This window comes from Sciurus carolinensis, chromosome 8 (assembly GCF_902686445.1).
Source record: "Sciurus carolinensis chromosome 8, mSciCar1.2, whole genome shotgun sequence".
Classification (NCBI taxonomy): Eukaryota; Metazoa; Chordata; class Mammalia; order Rodentia; family Sciuridae; genus Sciurus; species Sciurus carolinensis.
Genome location: NC_062220.1, coordinates 22,918,325 through 22,939,690, shown reverse-complemented (window position 1 = coordinate 22,939,690; position 21,366 = coordinate 22,918,325). Strand labels below are relative to the sequence as shown.

The 21,366-nt window shown below is 35.2% G+C and overlaps 1 protein-coding gene across 3 annotated transcripts in view; it reads left to right on the top strand.

Moving 5' to 3' along the window:
* The window catches only part of Mkln1 (muskelin 1), a 319,704-nt gene extending 298,800 nt beyond the window's left edge, over positions 1–20,904 (top strand). For all 3 annotated transcript variants that reach the window (XM_047562794.1, XM_047562793.1, XM_047562795.1), the window contains 3 exons: positions 4,803–4,905; positions 11,539–11,593; positions 19,865–20,904. In XM_047562794.1, the coding sequence (XP_047418750.1) occupies positions 4,803–4,905; positions 11,539–11,593; positions 19,865–19,986 (280 nt within the window). In that variant the 3' untranslated portion in view covers positions 19,987–20,904. The remainder of the gene's footprint in view (positions 1–4,802; positions 4,906–11,538; positions 11,594–19,864) is intronic.
* The last annotated feature ends 462 nt before the right edge of the window (positions 20,905–21,366 follow it).

Below are 21,366 nucleotides of genomic sequence, written 5' to 3'. Positions count from 1 at the left end.
GTTCTGAACTCCCTTTCTGACATTTCTTCTGCTGTGCTGTCATTGGGTTTTATTGATATAGTATCTAGATTTGTTTGGGACATTTTCTTCCCTCGTTTTCTCATATTGGTCAGATGTCAGTAGGACTCTGAGATATTGCATATTTCCTCTATTGGCTTATAGTGTCCCTGTAGATTTCCAGTTTATCACCTCCCCACCTTCAGTAGCCTGAAGTCTTGGAGGAACTTGATAATGCAGTGCTTCCGAAGAAAGCTGCCCCTAGCCCGCTACTGGTTCCAGGGCTTGGAGCTGGCTCTGTAGGGAAAGGCTCTCACTGGGCGGTCTGCTCCGAGAAGCTAGCCTTGAAAGGCGCCTCCCGCCAGAGGGAGCAGGGCTGCTTGGGGAAGTCCCTGGCTACCCCGTCCTGGTCCCTGAAGCTGCCTGCAAACCAGAGCTTGCTACTGGCTCCAGGACTTGGAGTTGGTTCTGTGCAGAAAGGCTCTCACTGGGGGGCCTGCTCCGAGAAGCTGGTCGTGTGGGGGGAGCCCACCACCGAAGGCTACCTGGGGAAGACTCTAGCTGCCCTGTCCTGCTCTAATAAGCTGCTCCTATCCGGGCCTGCCGCCCAGGCCGAGCTTCACCTGGTGGGGGAGACTCACCCCGTGGCTGTATTTTAGGCCAACTCTCAATGCCTCCCCTTCTTGAATCCGGGGTTCTGGAGTGACAGGAGATGCAGTCACCCTCTAGTCTGCCATCTTGGATCGCCCCCATATTGTTTTGTAGATGTTTATTTTTTGCTTTTCTCACAAAAGAAGATACAAAATGCTAAGAGTATTTTAATACAGAGAAAATGAAATTGTGAATGTTAAAATAATAGAAAAAAATTTCTGTAAAGATGATGTGCCTTGGAATAACTCAAGCCCTAACTACTACAAATCAGATCCGTTTTAGATTATTGACATATGCCTGACCTGTTCATAACTCTCTTCATAGTGAATGTGGTGGTATATTAGATTAAATAATATCTTTATAGTTTGATTTTTCATAGTACAACTTTAAAATATGTTTATAGTTTTCTTTACCAATTAAGTTTTGGTTTGTTTTAATTGTCAGTTTTTTTTCTTTTTCCTTTTAAAAATGTTTCAGGGACTGGGTGCAGAGGCACATGCCCATCATCCCAGTGACTCAGAGTCCTATATGAGGCCAGATGACTACAAGTTCAAAGTCAGCCTGAGCAACTTATCACGGCCCTAAGCTATAGCAATACCCTGTCTCAAACAATAAAAAGGGCTGGGGATGTGGCTCAGTGGTAGAGTATTTCCCAAGATTGCTTAAAGCCCTGAGTTTGACTCCCAGCACACAAAATAATATTGGTATTCATAATAATTCTTTCTTTGGATAGGTAAAATGACAGTTTATGGTGCAAACATCATTGTGTAGTTAAGATTGTCTAGTTAAGACAAAAAATGAGCCAGATGCAATGGCTTATATCTGTAATCCCAGTGACTTGGGTACTGAGGCAGGAGGATCCTAAGTTCGAGACTAGTTTCATCAGTTTGATGAAACCCTAAGCAACTTAGTGAGACCCTGTCTCAAAATAAAAAAATAAAAAGGGCTGGGGATGTGGCTCGGGAGTTAAGCACCTCTGGGTTTAATCACCAGTAACCCCACCTCACAAAAAAAAAAAAAAAAAAAAAAAAAAAAAAGACATAAAGTGAGGAGTGAAAGTGGATAAAAATATATTTTAAAACAAATCATTTAAACATTTAAATATATGATGAAAGATTACCAAATCTCATGTGAGAATAATTGATTCTTAAAGTAATTGAAGTTAAAAGGAGGAAGTTTATGATTAGAAACATCAACCTTGGAAATTTGCTACTATGGGAAAAGAAATGTGTTACCTAATCTCAGAATTTAAACGAGAAAAACCCTTAAAGGAGAATTTAAAGAATATATAAAGACTGTATCCATTCATATAAACTGTTTTCAACTAAAGTAACAATAGTAGCATAAAAATATGAAGCATAATATTTTTCTGTTTATGATTGCTTTTTGCCTGTATTCTGATAGCTAGTGACTAAATGAAAACGGACTAGATCTTGATGGACAGATCTTTTATTCATTTTAAGTAGTCTGTCTTGACTTCTCTGGAGATCACTTCGCGCTCATTTGTAGAATGACAAAAGCAACCACATAAGTGTCTCTGTAAACATCAGTAAAACTATTTATTTAAAAAATATTTAACAACTGTGTTACTAGACTTTGTCCTAGACTTTGTGGATTTACCAGTAAAGAAAGCAAAGAAATTTTCTGCCTTCAAATGTCCATTGTTACAAATGAAGGTTAACAGTTTTTATAGAATAAGTACTATGAAAAACAAAACAGGTTAAGAGCTATTGTTCGTACAGGTGAAAGAACTGGAAATGTTTTTTGTTGTTGTTGTTTTGTACTAGGGATTGAACCCAGAGGTGCTTTACCCCCTGAACTACCTTCCCAACCCATTTTATGTTTTATTTTGAGACAGAGTCTTACTAAATTGCTGAGGCTGACCTCAATCTTGTAATCCTCCTGTCTCAGCCTCCAGGTCACTGGGATTATAGGCATGCATCACTGTACCTGGCTTGGAGATGCAATTTTAAATAAGATTATTCAGATAAACCTTACAGCAAAAATGACTTTTTGTTTGCTTGCTTCTACTCAGAGACTTAATGGATATGAGGGAATGTGTTGTGTAGATATTTAGGGGGAGATGTTCTAGAAAGGCAAGGCTTTGAGGTAAAAAATGTACCTGAATCATTTGAGGAGTATAATAAAAAGGATAGTGTGATAGAAGTGATATGAGTGTGGTGATTATGGCAGATGAAGTCAGAGGGACACAGAAAGGGAACTTACTGTGAAGGGCCTTTGGCACTTTCTCAGCATTTGATCAGTGAGGCCCAAGGAGAATTGTTTAGGAGACTAGGACAGTTCTACCTACCAGGAGCTGCAATAGTAAGTTTTTGTACTTTTCTCTGTTGCTTTGTCTTCTTTTACGTGACTTTGCTTTCTCTGAGTGACTTTGCTTTCTCTGAGTTTCAGTATCTGGAAAGAGAGCGAGTGAGTTAGAATCCACCATTTCATGACTTCTGTTTACTGCCCTCTTTATTTGCCTTTTACATGTTCTTATATATCTCACCTCTTGATTCTTGGGAAAGGATTCCTTGGAGAGAGTGGCCCTGTTGGGAAGAATTCTGCCAAGCCACTTTATAAACTGTTGATCAAGCTTGAGATAATTGATAGGCTTAGGTGCCAAAGCCTTGGTTTAATCTGTTGTAAATAAAATGTAATATGACCTCTGCCTGAAGGACTCTCATCTGAGGGCCAGTAGCCTGGCTGTCACTGTCAGGGTATTACCTGGTACATGAGAGTTGTAATATTTTGCTATTCTTTGTCCCCTACCTCACATACAGATAGCTTGTCACAGAGCTTGTCATTAGCCTGAACCCTTCTGGAAAAGGCTGTTCATCATTTTCTTTAAGCAGAGCAAATTATATGAATTTTCTTTTGTTTATAACATTTTGAACAGCATGACAACTTATTAGAAATAAAATACATAATTAAAGCCTGTAAGATTATACTTTGATAAAAGGACATTATCTTATTTAAATAGACCCCAATAGTTGTGTCCTCCCCAACCCTCCCAGTACATGGATTAAACCCGGGATACTCTACACTGAGCTACATCCCCAGCCCTTTTATTTTTTATTTTGAGACAGGGTTTCCCTAAGTTGTCCAGGCTGGTCTCAAACTTGCAATCTGTCTGCCTCAGTCTCTCAAGTAACTGGGATTACAGGTATGTGCCATCATGCCCAGCTACATCTTTCTTTTTTGAAAGAACAGTTCTCTTGCTTAGGATGCCCAAAGCCCTGGGTTCAATCCCCAGTGTCTATCTGTCTGTCTGCCCTGGGTTCAATCCCCAGTGTGTGTTTCTCTCTCTCTCTCTCTCTCTTTCACACACACACACACACACACACACACACACACACACAAAGAGCAAAAGAACTCTTTTCCTTTGTAGTTTTGGAATCAGATATACCTGTGTTTTATTCTGTTTCTGCTACTTACTAGCTCTTATCCTTCCCAGATTCATTTTGGAGACCTCAGTTTCTTATTTATTTAAAAATTTGAAAACTATTTTGCCATCATAGTTATTTTGAGGATAAATGATGTGATATGTGTAAAATACCCCATATAGTGTCTAACACATTGCAAATGCTTGGTAAGTGGTTGGTGCAGTTGTTCTGTTACTCTTATCTTCAATGACTGAAACATGGAAATATTCTCATTAAAAATATCAGACGTTAATGATACTTATTAAAAGAGACCATATTCATTTCAGTGTCCAGTGTATTTATTAAGCACCTCCATGGGAAAATATATTCTACAAATCTAAGCAAGTAGATTTTTTATATACTTATTTTTGATGAAAAGCATTGAGCTTTTTTGGAGTTCTGTTATGTAAAATATTTGACACAGACAGACACTTTTATAGTTGACTTGATTCTCAGTTGTAGTTTTAACGCAAGGGTAGGAAGTACTCTTTTGTATTCTCTAGCACCACAACTGCTTATGGCCAGCTGGCATTGCCATTGCATCTCCAAGGACTCTACATCTACACTAGCTGCATGGTAATATTTTTACTCAGGAATCTCAGACTCAAGTTTTTTAAAATATTAAGAATAACTTATCTTGTACACAGTGTATTTTATTCTGGTCTTAAAAGACATTTCTTTTGTTTTCTTATAACTCAAGATAATTTTTATTCTATTTGTATTTTCTAGGTTTGAAGAAAAGGCCCAAATGGACCCCCTTAGTGCTCTGAAATATTTACAAAATGATCTTTATATAACTGTAGATCATTCAGATCCAGAAGAGACAAAAGAGGTAAGGAAAGATGGTAATGACCTTCAGGAATTTGGTGTGTTTTAAAGTGTCTTTCTAACTTGAATGTGGAAAATGAAAATATGACACTAAGCTTAAAAATGATACAGAGCAGGTAAAATAAAAATTGAACAGGCATATTTTCATTTGATAAAATTCAGGTTACACAGGAAACCCTTAATCCATTCAGAAAAGAATTCTCATATATAAAATTTTTAACTTAGACATTAGTTTTGTTTTTCAGGAAGAAAACAAAAGTTTTAGGTTTTCCATAGTCCCATGATTGTTTTGCTTAATAGTTCGATACAAACTCTTCTATTGATACTCAAGATCACTCAAGAGTAAAGAAAGTTGAGTTTGGTGGGAGTGGCATCCTTGCTGTCTTAATGGTTATTATTTGAATGTTGTAGTATAGCTTGACTGAAGGTTACTCCATTCATCAGTAGTTCCTAAGCCTGAGAAACAGTAGCTGACCATGAGTATGGAGTTTTTTGTTAAATGGGATAAAACAACTGTTTCTGAAGGGTTCACATTCTTAAGGGCGTATTTGCCCATCCATTGCGTGAATGTGCCTGCAATGACTTGCATGGTTTTACAACCTTTCTTCCCACTAAATTCTGAGATTCCTGTTGTCATTTTTCTCTCTCTACCAGTCACCCTTACTCATCTAGTAACATCTGAACTGCATCCCATTTTGCCTTTCTTCTCTTAGAATTGGTGCTGATGATATGTAGTTCTCTTCTTTACATCCATTTCCCTTTTAACTGTTGCTTTGCTTTGGCTTTGTAATAGCAATATCAAACAGTGGTTTTCTTTCCTCAGCATCAATACAGGTGGTTTCAGATTTAATGTCAAATCCCTTTCATGCACCAGGTTCATTGTACTTTTAAATCAGTAGAACCTGCCATGTCCTCAACACCAAGACAAAGAGAGATTCTTTCATGGTATCCTGCTGTGAAAATAAATCCTGTTGCTCTCACTCAGTATTGGTTACTACCCTTCACTAGGTAGAGCAGAACACACTTTAGAACCCTATGTGGGGACAGTTAATTTGTCTTTTCTTAAGACTTAGTTAATTCATGATACTATTTGAAAGAGGGAAAATTATTGTAACTTTGCTCAGAAACAGAATACGTTTGGTTTAGTCTGTTATGACTTACAACTCTACAGGGTTGCAGAAAGAACATTAATTTTGTCGGACCCTGCATTTAAGAGTTATAAGTAGATATCCTGGTGATTTGTCCATATTCTATATAAAATGGCTGTAACTGGGCACAGTCGTTTTCCCCTTATCTTTAAAACCAAAACAAAATATTTCCAAGTAAATAATTTCAGCTGTGTGAGCTGTAAGTAGGCCAAAGAAAACAGACAGTTTGTTCTTAGCTAAGCTAATGGGAAATCAGGACAGGGAGAAATTTCAAATTCACACAGATCCATTTTTAAATTTTTGATAGCTATTTCTATTTTTCTTCTTTTTCAATAGTAACGACTTCTCTTTTATATGCTATATATTTCCATTTCATTTCCTACAAATTTAACCAGAGGTATTTTGCCCTGTTATAAATTAATAAAATGGCATTCTGTGTGTTAGCATCACAGTCACCTCAGAAACTTTTACAAATCAGTACTCCTATCCAAAGACTCTCTTTAGACTGCGTATATGAAAGAAATGGAAAACACTCTTGATATTGGGGATTATTGGTCTGAAAGGTGATTATTTTGTTTAAAAATATGTGAACAGATAGAACTTTAAAAACTTTTTATTTTCCAACAATCTGTTTTGGGGAAGGAAATCCCCAGTGACAGAGTATATATACTTGTAGTACTTGTCAATAAAGCATCTAAACCTTCACTTCCATTATAGGAGATCATTCCTGTCATTGAGAAAGGCCTGTTTCTCATAATCTATAATAACTTTGTATGTTTTACAAATTTTTCATTATTTAAATGACTTTTAGTAACCAAAAGGTTTTTTGGATTTTGTGCACGTGATTGTCAATATGATCATCATTATTGTACCAGTTATTACGACAATGATGATAGACTACCAGATATATACCAAAACACGGTTTTTTTTAGTATCTACAACATGGGTTCAGAATTGGTTACAAAATTCACCAATTTTATAATCTGATATAAAAAAAGGTATATTTTTTTCCAGAAAGGCCTAAAAAAATGCATACCAAAATCAAGTCTACCACATTTCCAGAGGGGACTTATGTAATAGAGAAGGAGTGAGAAAAACTAGTTTTCAGCCAGTATAGCACATTTTGAATTAATTATACAGTACTTGTGCTGTTTCCAAAGTACTGGTATCATTCATTTGATCGTCGTGTATTGATTTCCTACAATGTGTCAGGCATCTTAGGCTTAGGAGATACATCAGCAAAAAACAAGATCCCCGCCCAGGAAGGCACTTATACCGTAAATAGTAAGAACATTAAATTAGCAAGTTATATAGCATGAAAGAATTTGACAGGAAAATAAAAAAGTTACAAGAAGGATAAAGAAGATCAGAAGTACAAGAGGTGAGAATTGTGCAGTTTAAATAGGATGATCATAATAGACCTCAATTAGAAATGAGACTTGCACAAAGACTTGAAGGATATGAGTGAATGAGCTAGGCAGATAATTTGGTAAAGATAATTTCTGGCAAAGGGAAGGTTAGAACAAAGATCCTAGGGTAGAAGCATCTGGCATGATTTAGGAGCATGGCAAGGAAACCATGGTGATTAGAGTAGAGAAGAAAGGTGAGAGCAGTCAGAAATGAGGTCATAGAGGTAAGAGCAAGGATTGGGAAAGCATAGTGAATGCCTTCATAAGTCATTTTAGGACTTTGACTTTTATCGTGATTGAATCAGAAGTCAGTTCAGGGTATTGTGGAGAAGAGTGATCTGATCTATACTCTGTTTTAATTAGATCATTCAGACTACTATATTGAGAACAGACTAAAGAGGGAAAAGTATGGAAACAGAGAGACCCACAAGGAAGATTTTAGAAATCTAAGCAAGAAATTGTTCAAGTTCAGATCAAAATAGTAGCAGCAGAGAGATAAGCAAAATCCATCAAAGTTTTAGGATGTTTAAAGATAGAACTAACACATTTTTGTGATGAATTGAATGTAGCATTTCAAATAACTCCAAAGTTGTTTTATGTGAAAAACTGGAAGGATGAAGTTAACTACCAGTTGAAATGAGAAGGTTCTGGATGGTGGTAGGTGGGAACTTCCAACTGGAAATCAGAAGCTTGGTTGGATATGTTCAATATGAGATGCCCATGAGACAACCAGCAGAGATGTTGAGATGCCAGTTGGATGTTTGGGTATCTAGAGTTTGGGAGAGAGGTCTGTAATATCACTTGCTATCTGTTAAAACCATAGACCAATACATATCAGTTCCACTTATTTAATCAGATTGTTAAAAGAACAGTTTTCTCCTCCTCCTCTGTGTTGAACCAGTTAAGTTTATTTTTTATCATAGGAGTTAGAAAAGATGAGCAAATTAAACCCCAAATAAGAGAAAACAGGAAATTGTGAAATAAGAAACAAATATAGAGAAAAATTCAAAAGTGAAAAGTTTGTTCTTTGAAAAGATAAATAAAATTAATAAATTCCAAGCAAGACTTATGAAGAAAAAAGTGAAAACTTAAGCTATCAGTGTTACAGATAAAAGACAGAAATCAGTACATTACATTAAAGAGTAATAAAGAGGTACTATGAATGATGTTCTCAACAAATTCAGGATCTTGATGAAATGGATAATTTACCAAAACTGTCATAAGAAGAAACAGAAAATTGTAAGGAACCCCATATCCATTATAGAGATTGACTTTATAATTAAAAATATTCCAAGAAAGACAACTCCAGACCCAGATGACTCTGTTGGTAAATTCTATCAACCATTTCAGGAAGAAAAAAAAAATACTGTTTCTACATAGACTCTCAGAAATCTGAAGAACATAGATGATTTCTAAGTCCTTTTATGAAGGTAGTTTAAAATGATATAAAATGTTAGTAAAGACATTACAAGCAAAAAAAAAATACACTTCATGAACTTAGATGCAAAATTCTTAAGAGAATTTTAGGGCTGGGGAGATAGCTCAGTCGGTAGAGTGCTTGCCTTACAAGCACAAGGCCCTGAGTTCGATCCTCAGCACCGCAAAACAAAAAAACAAAACAAAAAATTTATATCATTGAATTCAGCAATATATTAAATAGCTAATATATCATTACTAAATAGAAGTTTATCCCAGGAGCCATGCCGAATGGCATATGACTCAAGAGGCTGAGGCAGGAGATTGCAGGTTCGAGGCCAGCCTCAGCAACTTAGTGAGACCCTAAGCATCTTAGACTGTCTTAAAAAAAATCCAAAGAACCAGGGATGTAAGTGGTAAAGCACCCCTAGGTTCAATCCTCAGTACAAAAAAAAAAGTAGTAGTAGTACTTCATCCTAGAAAAACATGATTGGTTTAACAGTTGAAAATCAATTAGTGTAGCTCACCACATTAACACAGTGAAGGAGAAGAACCATAGATCATATCCATAAATGGAGAAAAAAGCATCTAACAAAATTCAAACTCATTATGATAAAAATTCTTAGCAAACTAAGAATAAAAAAGAAACTTCCTAAATCTTTTAAAGGACATCTATGAAAAACATGTAATAGGACCATACTTAATTATAGAACATTAACCTCTTTCCCTTGAGATTATGACAAGGAAAGGATATATGCTGTCAATACCTCTGTTCAGCGTGTACTAGTAGTCCTAGCTAGTGCAATAAGGTAAGAAAAAGAAAGAAATAGCATGTAGATTGGAAAGGAAAAACTAATTGTTTTTGCTTTTGTAGATAACTTGATTGTGTACACAGAAAATCTCATATAGTCTACAAGACAATATAAATGAACTTAGGAAGGTTACATAATACAAAGTCAATAGAAAAAAATCAACCATATTTTTATAAAAGCAATAAACAATTAGATAATGGAAATTTAAGACAGATGGATCATATTAACATCAAAAAATGTCAAATATGTAGTCCTAAGTCCTTTATAAGAATTTAAATAAATGGAGAGATCTGTGTTGCATTGAAAGATTAAGCTGCACATTCTTCCCAAATTGGTCTTTGGTTTAATACTATCCCTATCGATAATCTGCAAAGTTTGGTTTTTGTTGTTGTTGAGAGACAAGCTGATTTTAAAATTTATTTAGAAGTGCAAAGGATGTGAACTATACTATCTGACTTCAGGTCTTTGTATAAAGCCACAGTTATCAGGGCAGCATGGTACTGGTCTAAGGATAGTCACATGGATCAGTAGAACAGAATAGAGTCCAGAAATAGACCTCCATGTATATAGTCAACTGATTTTTGACCAGGGTGACAAGTTCAAGGAAAGTAAATTTATTTAGTTTTTTGGACGAATGATTTGAACAACTGGTAGTCTTAACCTCTCTTACTCTTTAAGGTGGATTACAGATCTAAATCTAAAACAACAATAAACCTCAAGAAGAAAACATAGATAATCTTCACAACCTTAAAATAGGCAAGATTTTATGGACACAACACAAAAGGCACTAATTATAAAAGAAAAAAACTTGACGTATTGGACTTCAACAAAATTTAGACTTTTACTCATTAAAAGACATTAAGAAAATTGGCAAATCACAAACTAAACAGTATTTGCAGTAGACATATCTGACTGAAGTCTAGCGTAAAACTTTCATATATTTTTAATTCTTCCTTTTATCTCCTTTTTTTCCTAACTTGTACTTAGATAGATACCTTTGGAATATTTGTACCATTTATGACCTTCAAAAGACTGTTAATCAGGGCTTATAAATATTAATGCAATTAATACCTGAAAATTTAAAGGCTACAAACATAGATCCTGAAGAATTGATGCTATCAACTGCTCAAACCTTGGGAAGTGCCAAGTAATTCCATTGATACTCTGACCATTTGTCTTATTCTTTCCATTAACTTTGCTTTTTTTCCAGCATCCTCCTTCAGGATAAAAATAGTTTGCTGAAATATTTTATTAATTTGTTAAATTGTCAGTGTTGCAGTGGTTTGTCTTATACTGTCAATGTTTACAATATTATTTCTATTTTAAAAGGCCTTTGAGTTTTAACAATATAATTATACATGATTGTGGGATCCCAGTCTACTTTGCATTTTGGGGACCTGTGCATGTCTCACAGTTTGATTTATCAGCAGAGATAATCAGGTATATTATAGGGATATGGTTTTTTTTTTTGTTTTGTTTTGAGATAAGAGTACATTACACTAAAAATTCAGTAACTATGTTTAGGATACCAGACTATTCATCTGTGACATAGTCCTAAGTGAGTTATTTTATTTTATGGCACTATAGACCTGCTGTTCCTTAATAAATATATACTTTAATAAATTTTTAAAATAAAATAATTTCAGAACTTAGTCCAGTATTTTGGGAAACAATCATAGCAGTCCAACAGAAAAGTCAGCATATTGTTTAAATGTGATGTTTTTGCCAGTATTTGGTGAATAGACCTATGCAACACATGTGCAAAAACAGAGACTAATAAATGGTCAAAGTTATAGAAATTATTTTTCTTAAATGTCCTAGCCATCTAATTTGCTTCTGTTTTACTTTGCAGTTTCAGCTCTTAGCTTCAGCTCTATTCAAATCTGGTTCTGATTTTACAGCTCTAGGTAAGTACAGCAGTGTAGTTTAATCCAGTCGGGTGCCCTTGCACCTGGATTTTGGTTTCTTTAAAATGAAGAGGAACTAGAGAGATTCATCCAAACAAGTGAAACAGGTTTCAAGATAGCATGTAAAATTTCTTGAACCTGTTAAAAGGTTACTTTCCAAGTATCCTTCACCAGTTGCAATTCCTGTCATGCCACTACTGCAGTGTGATGCAAACAGATGGCAGTAGGAGCATGGTCAAAATAAATCAGTTCAGTACTGCCTTGGAATGTTCACTATAGGATGTACTTACAATGAGGTAGCACTTGTTGGTTGAATGGCTTTTTCTTTTAGTTTGTTGTTTGTGGAATTGTATGGTGTCAAAAGAATGGTAATTGCATAAGTCAATGAAATAAATGTTTTGAGAGCAGAAAAAATGAATTACCTCTTTCTTTAAAATGAGAATTTTTGTTGGTATCTTAAATTGTTCAAAATAAGTTCCAGTTGAAACGTAAGTTTTCTCAAACATCTCATTTAGTGTTAATGAAATATTAAAGTAGTTCAATTAATTAATTTGTAATAAATTCAGTTAGTTTTTAGAAGTTCCAGAACCGAGAGTTTAGTTTGGTAAATTTTCAAGAATATTTTTGTTAGGATAACTCATTGTTAGCTTCAGTTTTTCACCATAATACAGTAGTTGTTTGAAATATGAGAATTTCCAACTCTCTACTTGTCATTATAAAATAGTTATACAGTGAATTATATTAATTCTGTTGATACTAGTATTGTTGTTATTTGCCTTAGAGTTGAGTAAGAGTGTTGGAATTTTACAGTGCATATAACATAAATACTACTTTTCATATATGGAATAAAATAACACTTGAGGATGTCAGGTTTTGATTTCTTCTTTCTTTGCCTTTTCCCTCTAAAAGGTTAACTTTTCCTCACAGTTTTTAATATATATGTGATTCTTGTGCTTTTCACTGGAATGGAAAAGAATGTTCCTTGGTTTCTTGCCCTCTCTTTTCCATAGCAAGTAATTGAGGTTTCTCTACTGATCAAGGAACTCCAGTCCTAAATTCTAATTCCAGAATATGTAGGATTCCACAGGACTAAACTGGCAGGTTGCTGTGAAATGTGATTTCAGTAGGATCTCCTAGAATTTAGATAATGGTTTAGTGCTATTTCATGCATTCGGGTCCTTTTTGAAAAGGTCTTCAGACTACTACAAATCACAATCCTGTGAGAATGGAGAATCTAGGGTGTAAGCATTATCAGCTGAATTTCAATATTTGAAACAGAAACCTAGTGATACATAAATTGGAAACCCAACACATAGATATCCAGTTTGAATGAATGTGTGCCTTGTTGTGTATGGATACCACAGCCCAGGACCATTATTTTTATTTATTGGTGGGGAGTACTAAATTATCTCTAGCTAATTTTTTGTCTTTGGAACAAGAATTTCTTGACAATAATTTGAATTATGTTTTGTGGTGTCAGCAAGTATTCTACCTTCAGCTCTACTCCTTTCTGCTGTCTTTGCCCTGTTCCCTGCCAGCTAACATATTTTGTTAGGAACAGTTTGTTTTACTTGGATACTCAACAAAACTCAGATACACAGATTACAATACAAACAGAAAAATACAAAAAGGGAAAATTCCTGAGACTTTGTTTCCTACCTTGTCTGAAGGGAAGCAGTACTTTAGTGGCTAGGAACTTGAAGTATACCACAGTGGTTACCAGTCAGAATTAAGGTTTAAATACCAGTTCTGCCTCTAGCTAATTTTATAAGTGACTTTGGGGCTGGAACTGTAACTCACTGGTACAGTGCTTTCCTTACCCCCACACCCCCAACACAAAAGCGTGACCTTGCTCTTTCTAATTATCACTTTCTTTATCTGTAGATAGAGTTGATGAGAGGTCTTACCTGATTTGTTTAGAGAATTAAATGAAATAATTATGGAAATCAGCATAGTGAAATATCAAACTCAGGTTGTCTGCTACTTTTAATAATGATAAATTTGATTTATTAGCTATAAGTAGGTACTTTTTATAAGATTTCATGCTTATTTAGTGATTTTGGTTTTTGCTCTCATTCATTTTGTCAGACTATTTTGCTTTTTACAACAGAATTGATGTAAAATAGGTTATTTATCAGACCTTTCATTGTATAGATGAATATTTCATTTTCTAAACTCGGGGGAAAAAAGTTGGTCTCATCCAGACTTTCGGACTCCCTTCAGAATTGTTCCAATTTATGTTAACTTCTTAGTCCAAATTAAAATACATATTAATGCTATTTATAATATTTGAGAGAATCAAATGGAAAGTGATTTTATAAACAACTGGTGTTATCTTAACTTTAGAAAAATGACTGATTTTGGAGATAGATAATCTCCAGGGATCTAAAGCTTTTGGTGACTGCAAGCACCTTTGAGATTGAATCGAATCATTATGCTAACTTTGTGAGCCGTGTCTTCTAGAAAGTATCGGAGCAATTAAGACTCTTTTCAGCAAGGCATCTGACAAGTGGGAAAAATCTGGTGTGTAGTGCATGTTGCCATTTTCATTCTTCACACCTCTCTAGAAATTTACTGTCTAAATATGATATCCAAATATGAATTCAGACAAATGCTTAAAACATTTTGCGCCTCAAGTATAGTGCTTTGGGGTACTCTGTTGATACTTATGAATTTGAAGCCTTAAGAATTTCACATTAGCTTTGTACTTTTAACCTTTATATTTTTGCTATGTCTGTCAAACTCCTATTTCAGCAAGATACTTTCTTTAGCCTCCCTCTGTAGCCTTCATGTTAGCAGGGGCTTTTATATAAATAATGTTTACTCTTAGAAGCAGAAAACATAGATTAAAAAACAAATTCATATGCCAGTGGAAGAATTAAAATTCTTACAATTTCTCCTTTACCATAAACAGGAAAGACCAGCCAGTCTGTGTAGGGTGTTAAAGTATATTCCTAATAGATCAACTTCCTTTTAGAGCAGTTATTGTCTTCAACCATAGTATAATAATAGAGTGATAACTAATTAATATTTATTGAGCATTTACGGTGGGACCAGGTGTTATTCTAGTCACTTAGCATGTCATAACTCATTTAGTCCCCACAGTAACCCTGTGAAGTAAGTATGTTGTCCTCTTGTGTGTACAAACTCTCGAACACGGGCTAAAGTTACTTGCTCAGGAATAGTACTAGTGAGTAGCAAAGCCAGGAGTCAAACCCTGTCATTAGTCCTTCAGAGCTCATTCTCCAAATCATAGACTGTTAACTGCTTCTCATGGAGCTTTTCCAGTTCCCACTGTTCCTCTTTCCATTTTATGGTGAAAATAAAGTGAGAGAGAAATGGTGATTAGGAGCAAGTATGTTACTAGTATTACATTACTACCTTTCCAGTGTGGTTTAAAAAACAAAAAAACAACAACAAAAAAAACATTGACTACAGGTAAAGTTTGGGATTCTCCCTAGAGAACTTCCCTCAGGCTCTGTCCCCTACCTTCCAGTGTAATCACTGTATCTCCTGCCATATCTAGGAGATCTTTCCATATACACATCTATATAAAGAGACTATTATAGATACAGTTCATTCTCATTATTCAAAGTAATTATGTTTTTGAAGTCACGGGAACAATGATTTAGTGACTATGGAACATTGTTCCTATGGGAAATTCAGAGGTAGGTTTCTGTGAGCCTCTGGTCAACATGTTCTTTCAGTTGGTCAGTACATAACCTTGACTTATATGTGTTTTTGTTTAAAGTCTTCCTGTTTAATGTATATTGTTGATTCATTAACATTGAACTAATGGTCAGCAGCACTATAATTCATACCTGAATTTATAATATTTGAGAGAATCAAATGGAAAATGATTTTATAAACAACTGGTGTTATCTTAACTTTAGAAAAATGACTGATTTTGGAGATAGATAATCTCCAGGGATCTAAAGCTTTTGGTGACTGCAAGCACCTTTGAGATTGAATCGAATCATTATGCAGGCCTTCTTACACTTAGAAACACTAGACAGAACTTCAGCACTGTACTCGGGGGGCCATTTTAAGCAGCATCGTAACCCACAAAATCGTACAAATGTGGCACCAAGTGTGAAAGGATGTTTGTGTTTAGTATGAGAATTAAACCCTGAAGGTAGAACATAATTCACCTTAGTTGGGGATGTGCATGTGGTAACTCACATATTTTGTCGCTCTACACATGTCTATGAATGTCCACAAAAATGTGCCACAAGCCTTGATTTGAGGGTTACAAGTAAATTTTAGCGATAAAGTGAATTCGCAAATATGGAATCTGAATCATCAAGATTGACTATATATTTGCACACATAGAAATATGTATTTGTATGTGCTGGTTTTATTATGTAATGTCAGAGCATTTTGCAGCATAATTTTTTATAAAACTTAATGATATGGATCTTCATATTCTTGTGAAGTGATATATATTCCATAATAGGGACCTGCCGTAATTTAACTGTTCATCTAATGATTGTATGAGGCTCAATTTCCTCATTTGTAAGTAGTAAGCAAAAATAAAAGGATACATTTTAGGGTTAAATGAACATGCATAGCACATTGCCCTGCAATTGAAGCACTCAATAAATATGAGTTAATAAAAATAAATACATGGGCTTTGGAGTCAGGCAGACAGAGATTCACATTCTCTTTCCTTACCAACTGTGAGAACTTACTAAGTTACCAGATTATTTCCTCTTATCTGAAAGTAGAGTTTAGGTACTACTACATTATCTTTGTAGCAATATAAAATGGTGACACATGAAGTATCTGACACATAGTGTTAACTTAATGTTTCCCTCTCAAATCATATGATCTCATGAAAATGATATTACTTCACTAGAGTTCATTACAGAATTAATATAATCTATTAAAAATGTAACATACCATGTATTTTTACAAATTCAAAACAAAGAAGAGAAAAACCCTAAAGTTGAATACATACAAAAACAAACCCCTTTATGAAATTGGTAACATAGTCTTACAGTAAGGGGAAAAAACTGTTTTAGTATGGCGTTTAGGTTACATACTCTGTTGGTAGTAGTATAAGCACGGTAATTCTAGAACTTTTTTTTAAGTTAAGCAAATGAGTAAATATTATATTGTTGCTAGAAGATATGGGATGGGATAAAAACAGGAAGAGTACTGGTGGGGTTTTAAAAAATGAAATTAGCAGTAAAAATATGAATTCATGATTTTGTTTAAAAAGAAGTGTGTAAATGTATAGACCCAGAAACAATGATATCTTAGCAACTAGCATAACTGATCCTGGGTTTCATTTGCCACGGAAAGAAATCAGGGCATCTTGGAGGAAACCTGATCCCATAGCTATGCACAGGTGAGCTCCAGTGTCTTGATGAATCAGAAAGTAAGGAAGTGCCTCAAATTAATGGTATGTTTCATGAAGGCACAGATGCCAGCTTTTAAGAACTCTCATTGGCCAAATCTGAGACAACATGATTATCAAAATGATTGATGACTATAATAACAGTGAATAAGAAAAGAATCCAGGAGTACATTACTGATCTAAACAAATATATAAAATGGAAGGAGTGGAAGAAAAAGCACTTTATAACAAACAGAATGTCAGCTAACAATTGTGGAAGAAATTGCAGGGTTCAAAAATTACCAGCAAGAATGATCATTAAGGACTAGGGAAGTGTCTCAGAGTACTTGCTTAGCATGTGTGAGGCCCTGGGTTCAGTTCCCAGCATCTCCATGGGAGGGCTGGGGCAGGGGATCATCAGTGATTACTAAATCATTGAAAGGAACAAGATATTTTATACTGTGTCAGGCTATCTCCCCATGAAGAATTTATTAATTTAAAGGTAGAAAAGAACAACTTTACACCGGAGAAATTTGGTTCAACCACATGAGCAAAGTTAGTATCATTGAGCCAGGTACAGTGGGGCATGCCTGTAATCCCAGTGACTTGGGAGGCTGAGGTGAGAGGATCCCAAGTTCAATGCCAGCATGGGCCACTTAGTTAGACCCTGTCTTAAAAAAAGTGCTGGACTGCAATCCCAGTGGCTCGGGAGGCTGAGGAAGGAGGATTGCAAATTCAAAGTCAGCCTTAACAACTTAAAGAGGCCCTAACAACTCAATGAGACCCCATCTCTAAATAAAATATTAAAAAGGTCTCCAGTACCAAAAAAAATGGTGTGTGGGGGTTGCTGGGGTTATAGCTCAATGGTAGAACACCCCTGGATTCAATGCTAAGTACTGCCAAAAAAAAGTTAACATCATGGATAATTGTGACAAGCCTCATGCTTTCTGAACTGACATACTAAGGACATACAGTATCACTTCTATAATATTCTGGCCAAACTGCATAAGCTGTATCTGATCATACCAGACAACTGAGATTTAACACATTCTACTTAGGTTCTCTTCAGAAAGATCTATCATAAAAAAACAAAACACTGAGGAACTATTTTAGACTAAAGAGACTTGAAAACTAACTGCAGTGTGTTAATCTTGCCTTAGATTTCAGAAGAGTGGGGGGAAAGTGACTATAAAAAAGATTATTTGGATATCAGTGTTAATTTTTCTGAATTTAATATATAATGGTTATGAAGGGGTATTCTTGTTCCTAGCTGAAATGAGCTCAAAAAAAAAAAAATGTATAAAATTTATGACCAAGTAGTTCCACAAAAAGATTGAATTGGGCCTATACATACATAAAGAACATATTTGGCAAAATGTTAACAATTGTGATTTAAGTGAAGGATATATATGAGTGTTCACTGTACTCTTCTTGAAACTTTCCTGTGAATTTGAAATTTTTCAAATAAAAAAATTGAAAATAAAGCTGATTGGAAAATTCAGAAGAGCATAATACAGGAAAGAAGACCATAATCTTACCAGACATAAGCTTTGTTAATACTTTGGAGTATTTCCTTCTCTTTATTCCCATGATATGATAGTAGGCATTGTTGTAGCTTAAATTTAGCTTGAAAAAGGAAACATTTTCCCCTCAAACTTAAAAAAAATAGGGCTGGGGATATGGCTCAGTTGGTAGAGTACTTACCTCACATACACAACACCACAAAAAAAAAAAAACAAAAAAAAAACCCTTAAAAAATATATTTTTTTAAATAAGAAGGAATGTATCGTTCTTGAGGCATTGTTTATTTCCTTCCAGGAAACTGGTATCCTTGATAATAGTATGTTCTATTCCTGTTCTTGACAAGACTAAAACAGATCAGACCTATAACTCTTTTCTAAGTTGAATGGAAATCAGGCTGATTTGAAACAGTCTCCATGGAACCATCATAGTATAAATAACTCTGTATGGCACTCAATAGGGCTCACATGTCAGCCATGTGACATGTGAATGTCACATTCCATTCAGGAATGGAAGGATCATTTATTTTGTTATTTAAATACCTCACTGGTGTGTAAGAAATTTGTAGCACCTGAGACCAGTATAACTTCTGATTAAAAGAAGGAGGCAGCTAACTGAATATTGCATTAGTTGATGTGAACTTGAAAATTAAATGTCTGCTAGAGGTTAAGAGGGGGGAATTCTTTAGGTTAACCATATCCACCTTTTAAGACTATCATTCACTTTCTAATATTTATGTGGATGAAAGCATTCATCATTCTCGTGTACTGCGTGCTTAGCGTAGAGCCTGGTACGTAGTACCACAGTGTGGAATTTGCTACTCGGTACCATTCTGCCTGTTACACATGTATTACTTTCTCTCAGTTGTCTACGTTTTTACTTGGTTCTCTGATAGTTCTTCCAGCTCTCAAGGTCTTAGTGACTTTAGACCACTTTCTGAAGATACGTTTCATTGTAATTTTATCATATTTTTATTGTAAAAAATTTAGTGTGTCAGAAGCATTAAAAAGTCAGAAAAGAGGAGTGGAATTTCCTCAGTGGATTAGCAGATGAAAAATTTGGTAAGGAAGAAAAATCAATATTATTTAATTATCAAAGTGCCAATCTTTATGCTAGGTGCTTATCATGGAATTGCATTTAATCTGCCCAATAATGTTATGAAGTAAACAGGTGTATCACAGATTTACACCCAAGGAAACAGAAGTGCTAAAAGCCAGAAGGAGGTTGATACTGCCACACCACTGCTGGGTAGTAGAACTGAGACCACATTAGTAGTGTCTCTGGTTTTGAAACCTGATTTGATTTTGCTTTTTCCAGTATACCTTGCTGCTGGTTTCAGCTAACTTTTCAGTTAGGTGTAGAGTTTTAAACACAGTGGATGAGTTTCTTTGTTATCTCTTCTTCACCAGGCTTTTCGGATGTGGATCACACCTATGCTCAAAGAACTCAGCTCTTTGACACCTTAGTAAATTTCTTTCCTGACAGCATGACTCCTCCTAAAGGCAACCTGGTAGACCTCATCACGCTGTAACTGAAGAGTCGCCGAGCACAGATACAGAAAATGAGAGTCTGCTTTCAGTGTTTTGGATTGCAACTCTGTTGACTGAGGTGAAGCTGCAGTGATTAAGGACTGTGCCGGAGTTTAAAGGGATCTTTACCATCACAAGTTTTAACCCTCTTCCTTCATACTTGACCTCAACCCCATTCTCCTCATCTTATTCCTGAATTAGGCTAATAAAGTGAAATTGGTATACTTTCCATTTAAATATACATATTTTTCTTTAACTTTTAAGAATAATGAATATTAAAAAAATTAGGCAGTTTACCCTTTTCAGATTTTTATTTCATTTTTTTTTTAAATTGGGGGAACAGCATATTAACAGATTCAGTGCTACAAGAATTTTGGGTTTTGTTGTTGGATTATTTGGTCTTTATTTCCTCTTTCTCCTCTTTCCCTTCACTTTACCTCACATAGTACAACTGCTTGTAAGTGGTGTCACTAGTTGACCTCTTCATTCGTAACAGGTATATAGTTCTGTAGAACAGTTGATGTATGTTAAGGTGATATATGTGTCTATGTTGACTTGTCTCGTATTACATTAAACAGTAGACAGGATAGAGAGCTCCAATTTGCACTTCTTGCCATAGAACTAAAAAGTGAAACCCAACATTGACCCAGGTTCTCTACCAGAGATTGGTATATAATATTTCTATAATGATATATTTTATAGTAGATATTATAGTAGCGTTTGGCTTTAAGTCACAGAAACCTGAAACAGAAGAGTATAAATGAAAAACTTTAAGAGCCATTCTAAAAATGACCAGCAAGAGAGATCCAGTGGTAATTAATGTGTTCATTGATACCTTTTTAGCAATTTTAAAAGAAAAAGCTCTTTCCTCTGGTGGAGCTGTGCAGAACCAGGACTCTCATTTCTCCTTTTTGCTATCTGTATGTAGTAGTTTCCTTTGGGAGGGCAGGCTTCTAGAGCTGCGCTTTGTTTTTTTTTTTTCCCTTGCATCTCCCTGTATCTACTTCTAAATACTGGTATTTTGAAGTATAATAGTTTTTGCTTACTCATTAGTATACAGCTGATAAGCATTTCATTAAGCATATACATCAGGCTTTTTTAAGTGGAGAAAAGGAAAATAAAATAAACAAAATTAAAACAGATGAACTTTTCCACAGTTCCACTTTTGTGTAGGATTGGGGTATATATTTTCCCATGAGGTGTTGTGGAATGTAATAAGAGAAACCTACATCTAGCTAGGGCTCACATTTGCTCAAAAAGTGTGCCTCATGCAACTAATACCACCATGCTGAAGGTAGACTCAATATAATGTCCATCTCTCAGCTTTTGAGAGTGGATGACTTTGTAGAGTTATGTCCCTGAGTAGCAAGATGAGGTCTCAC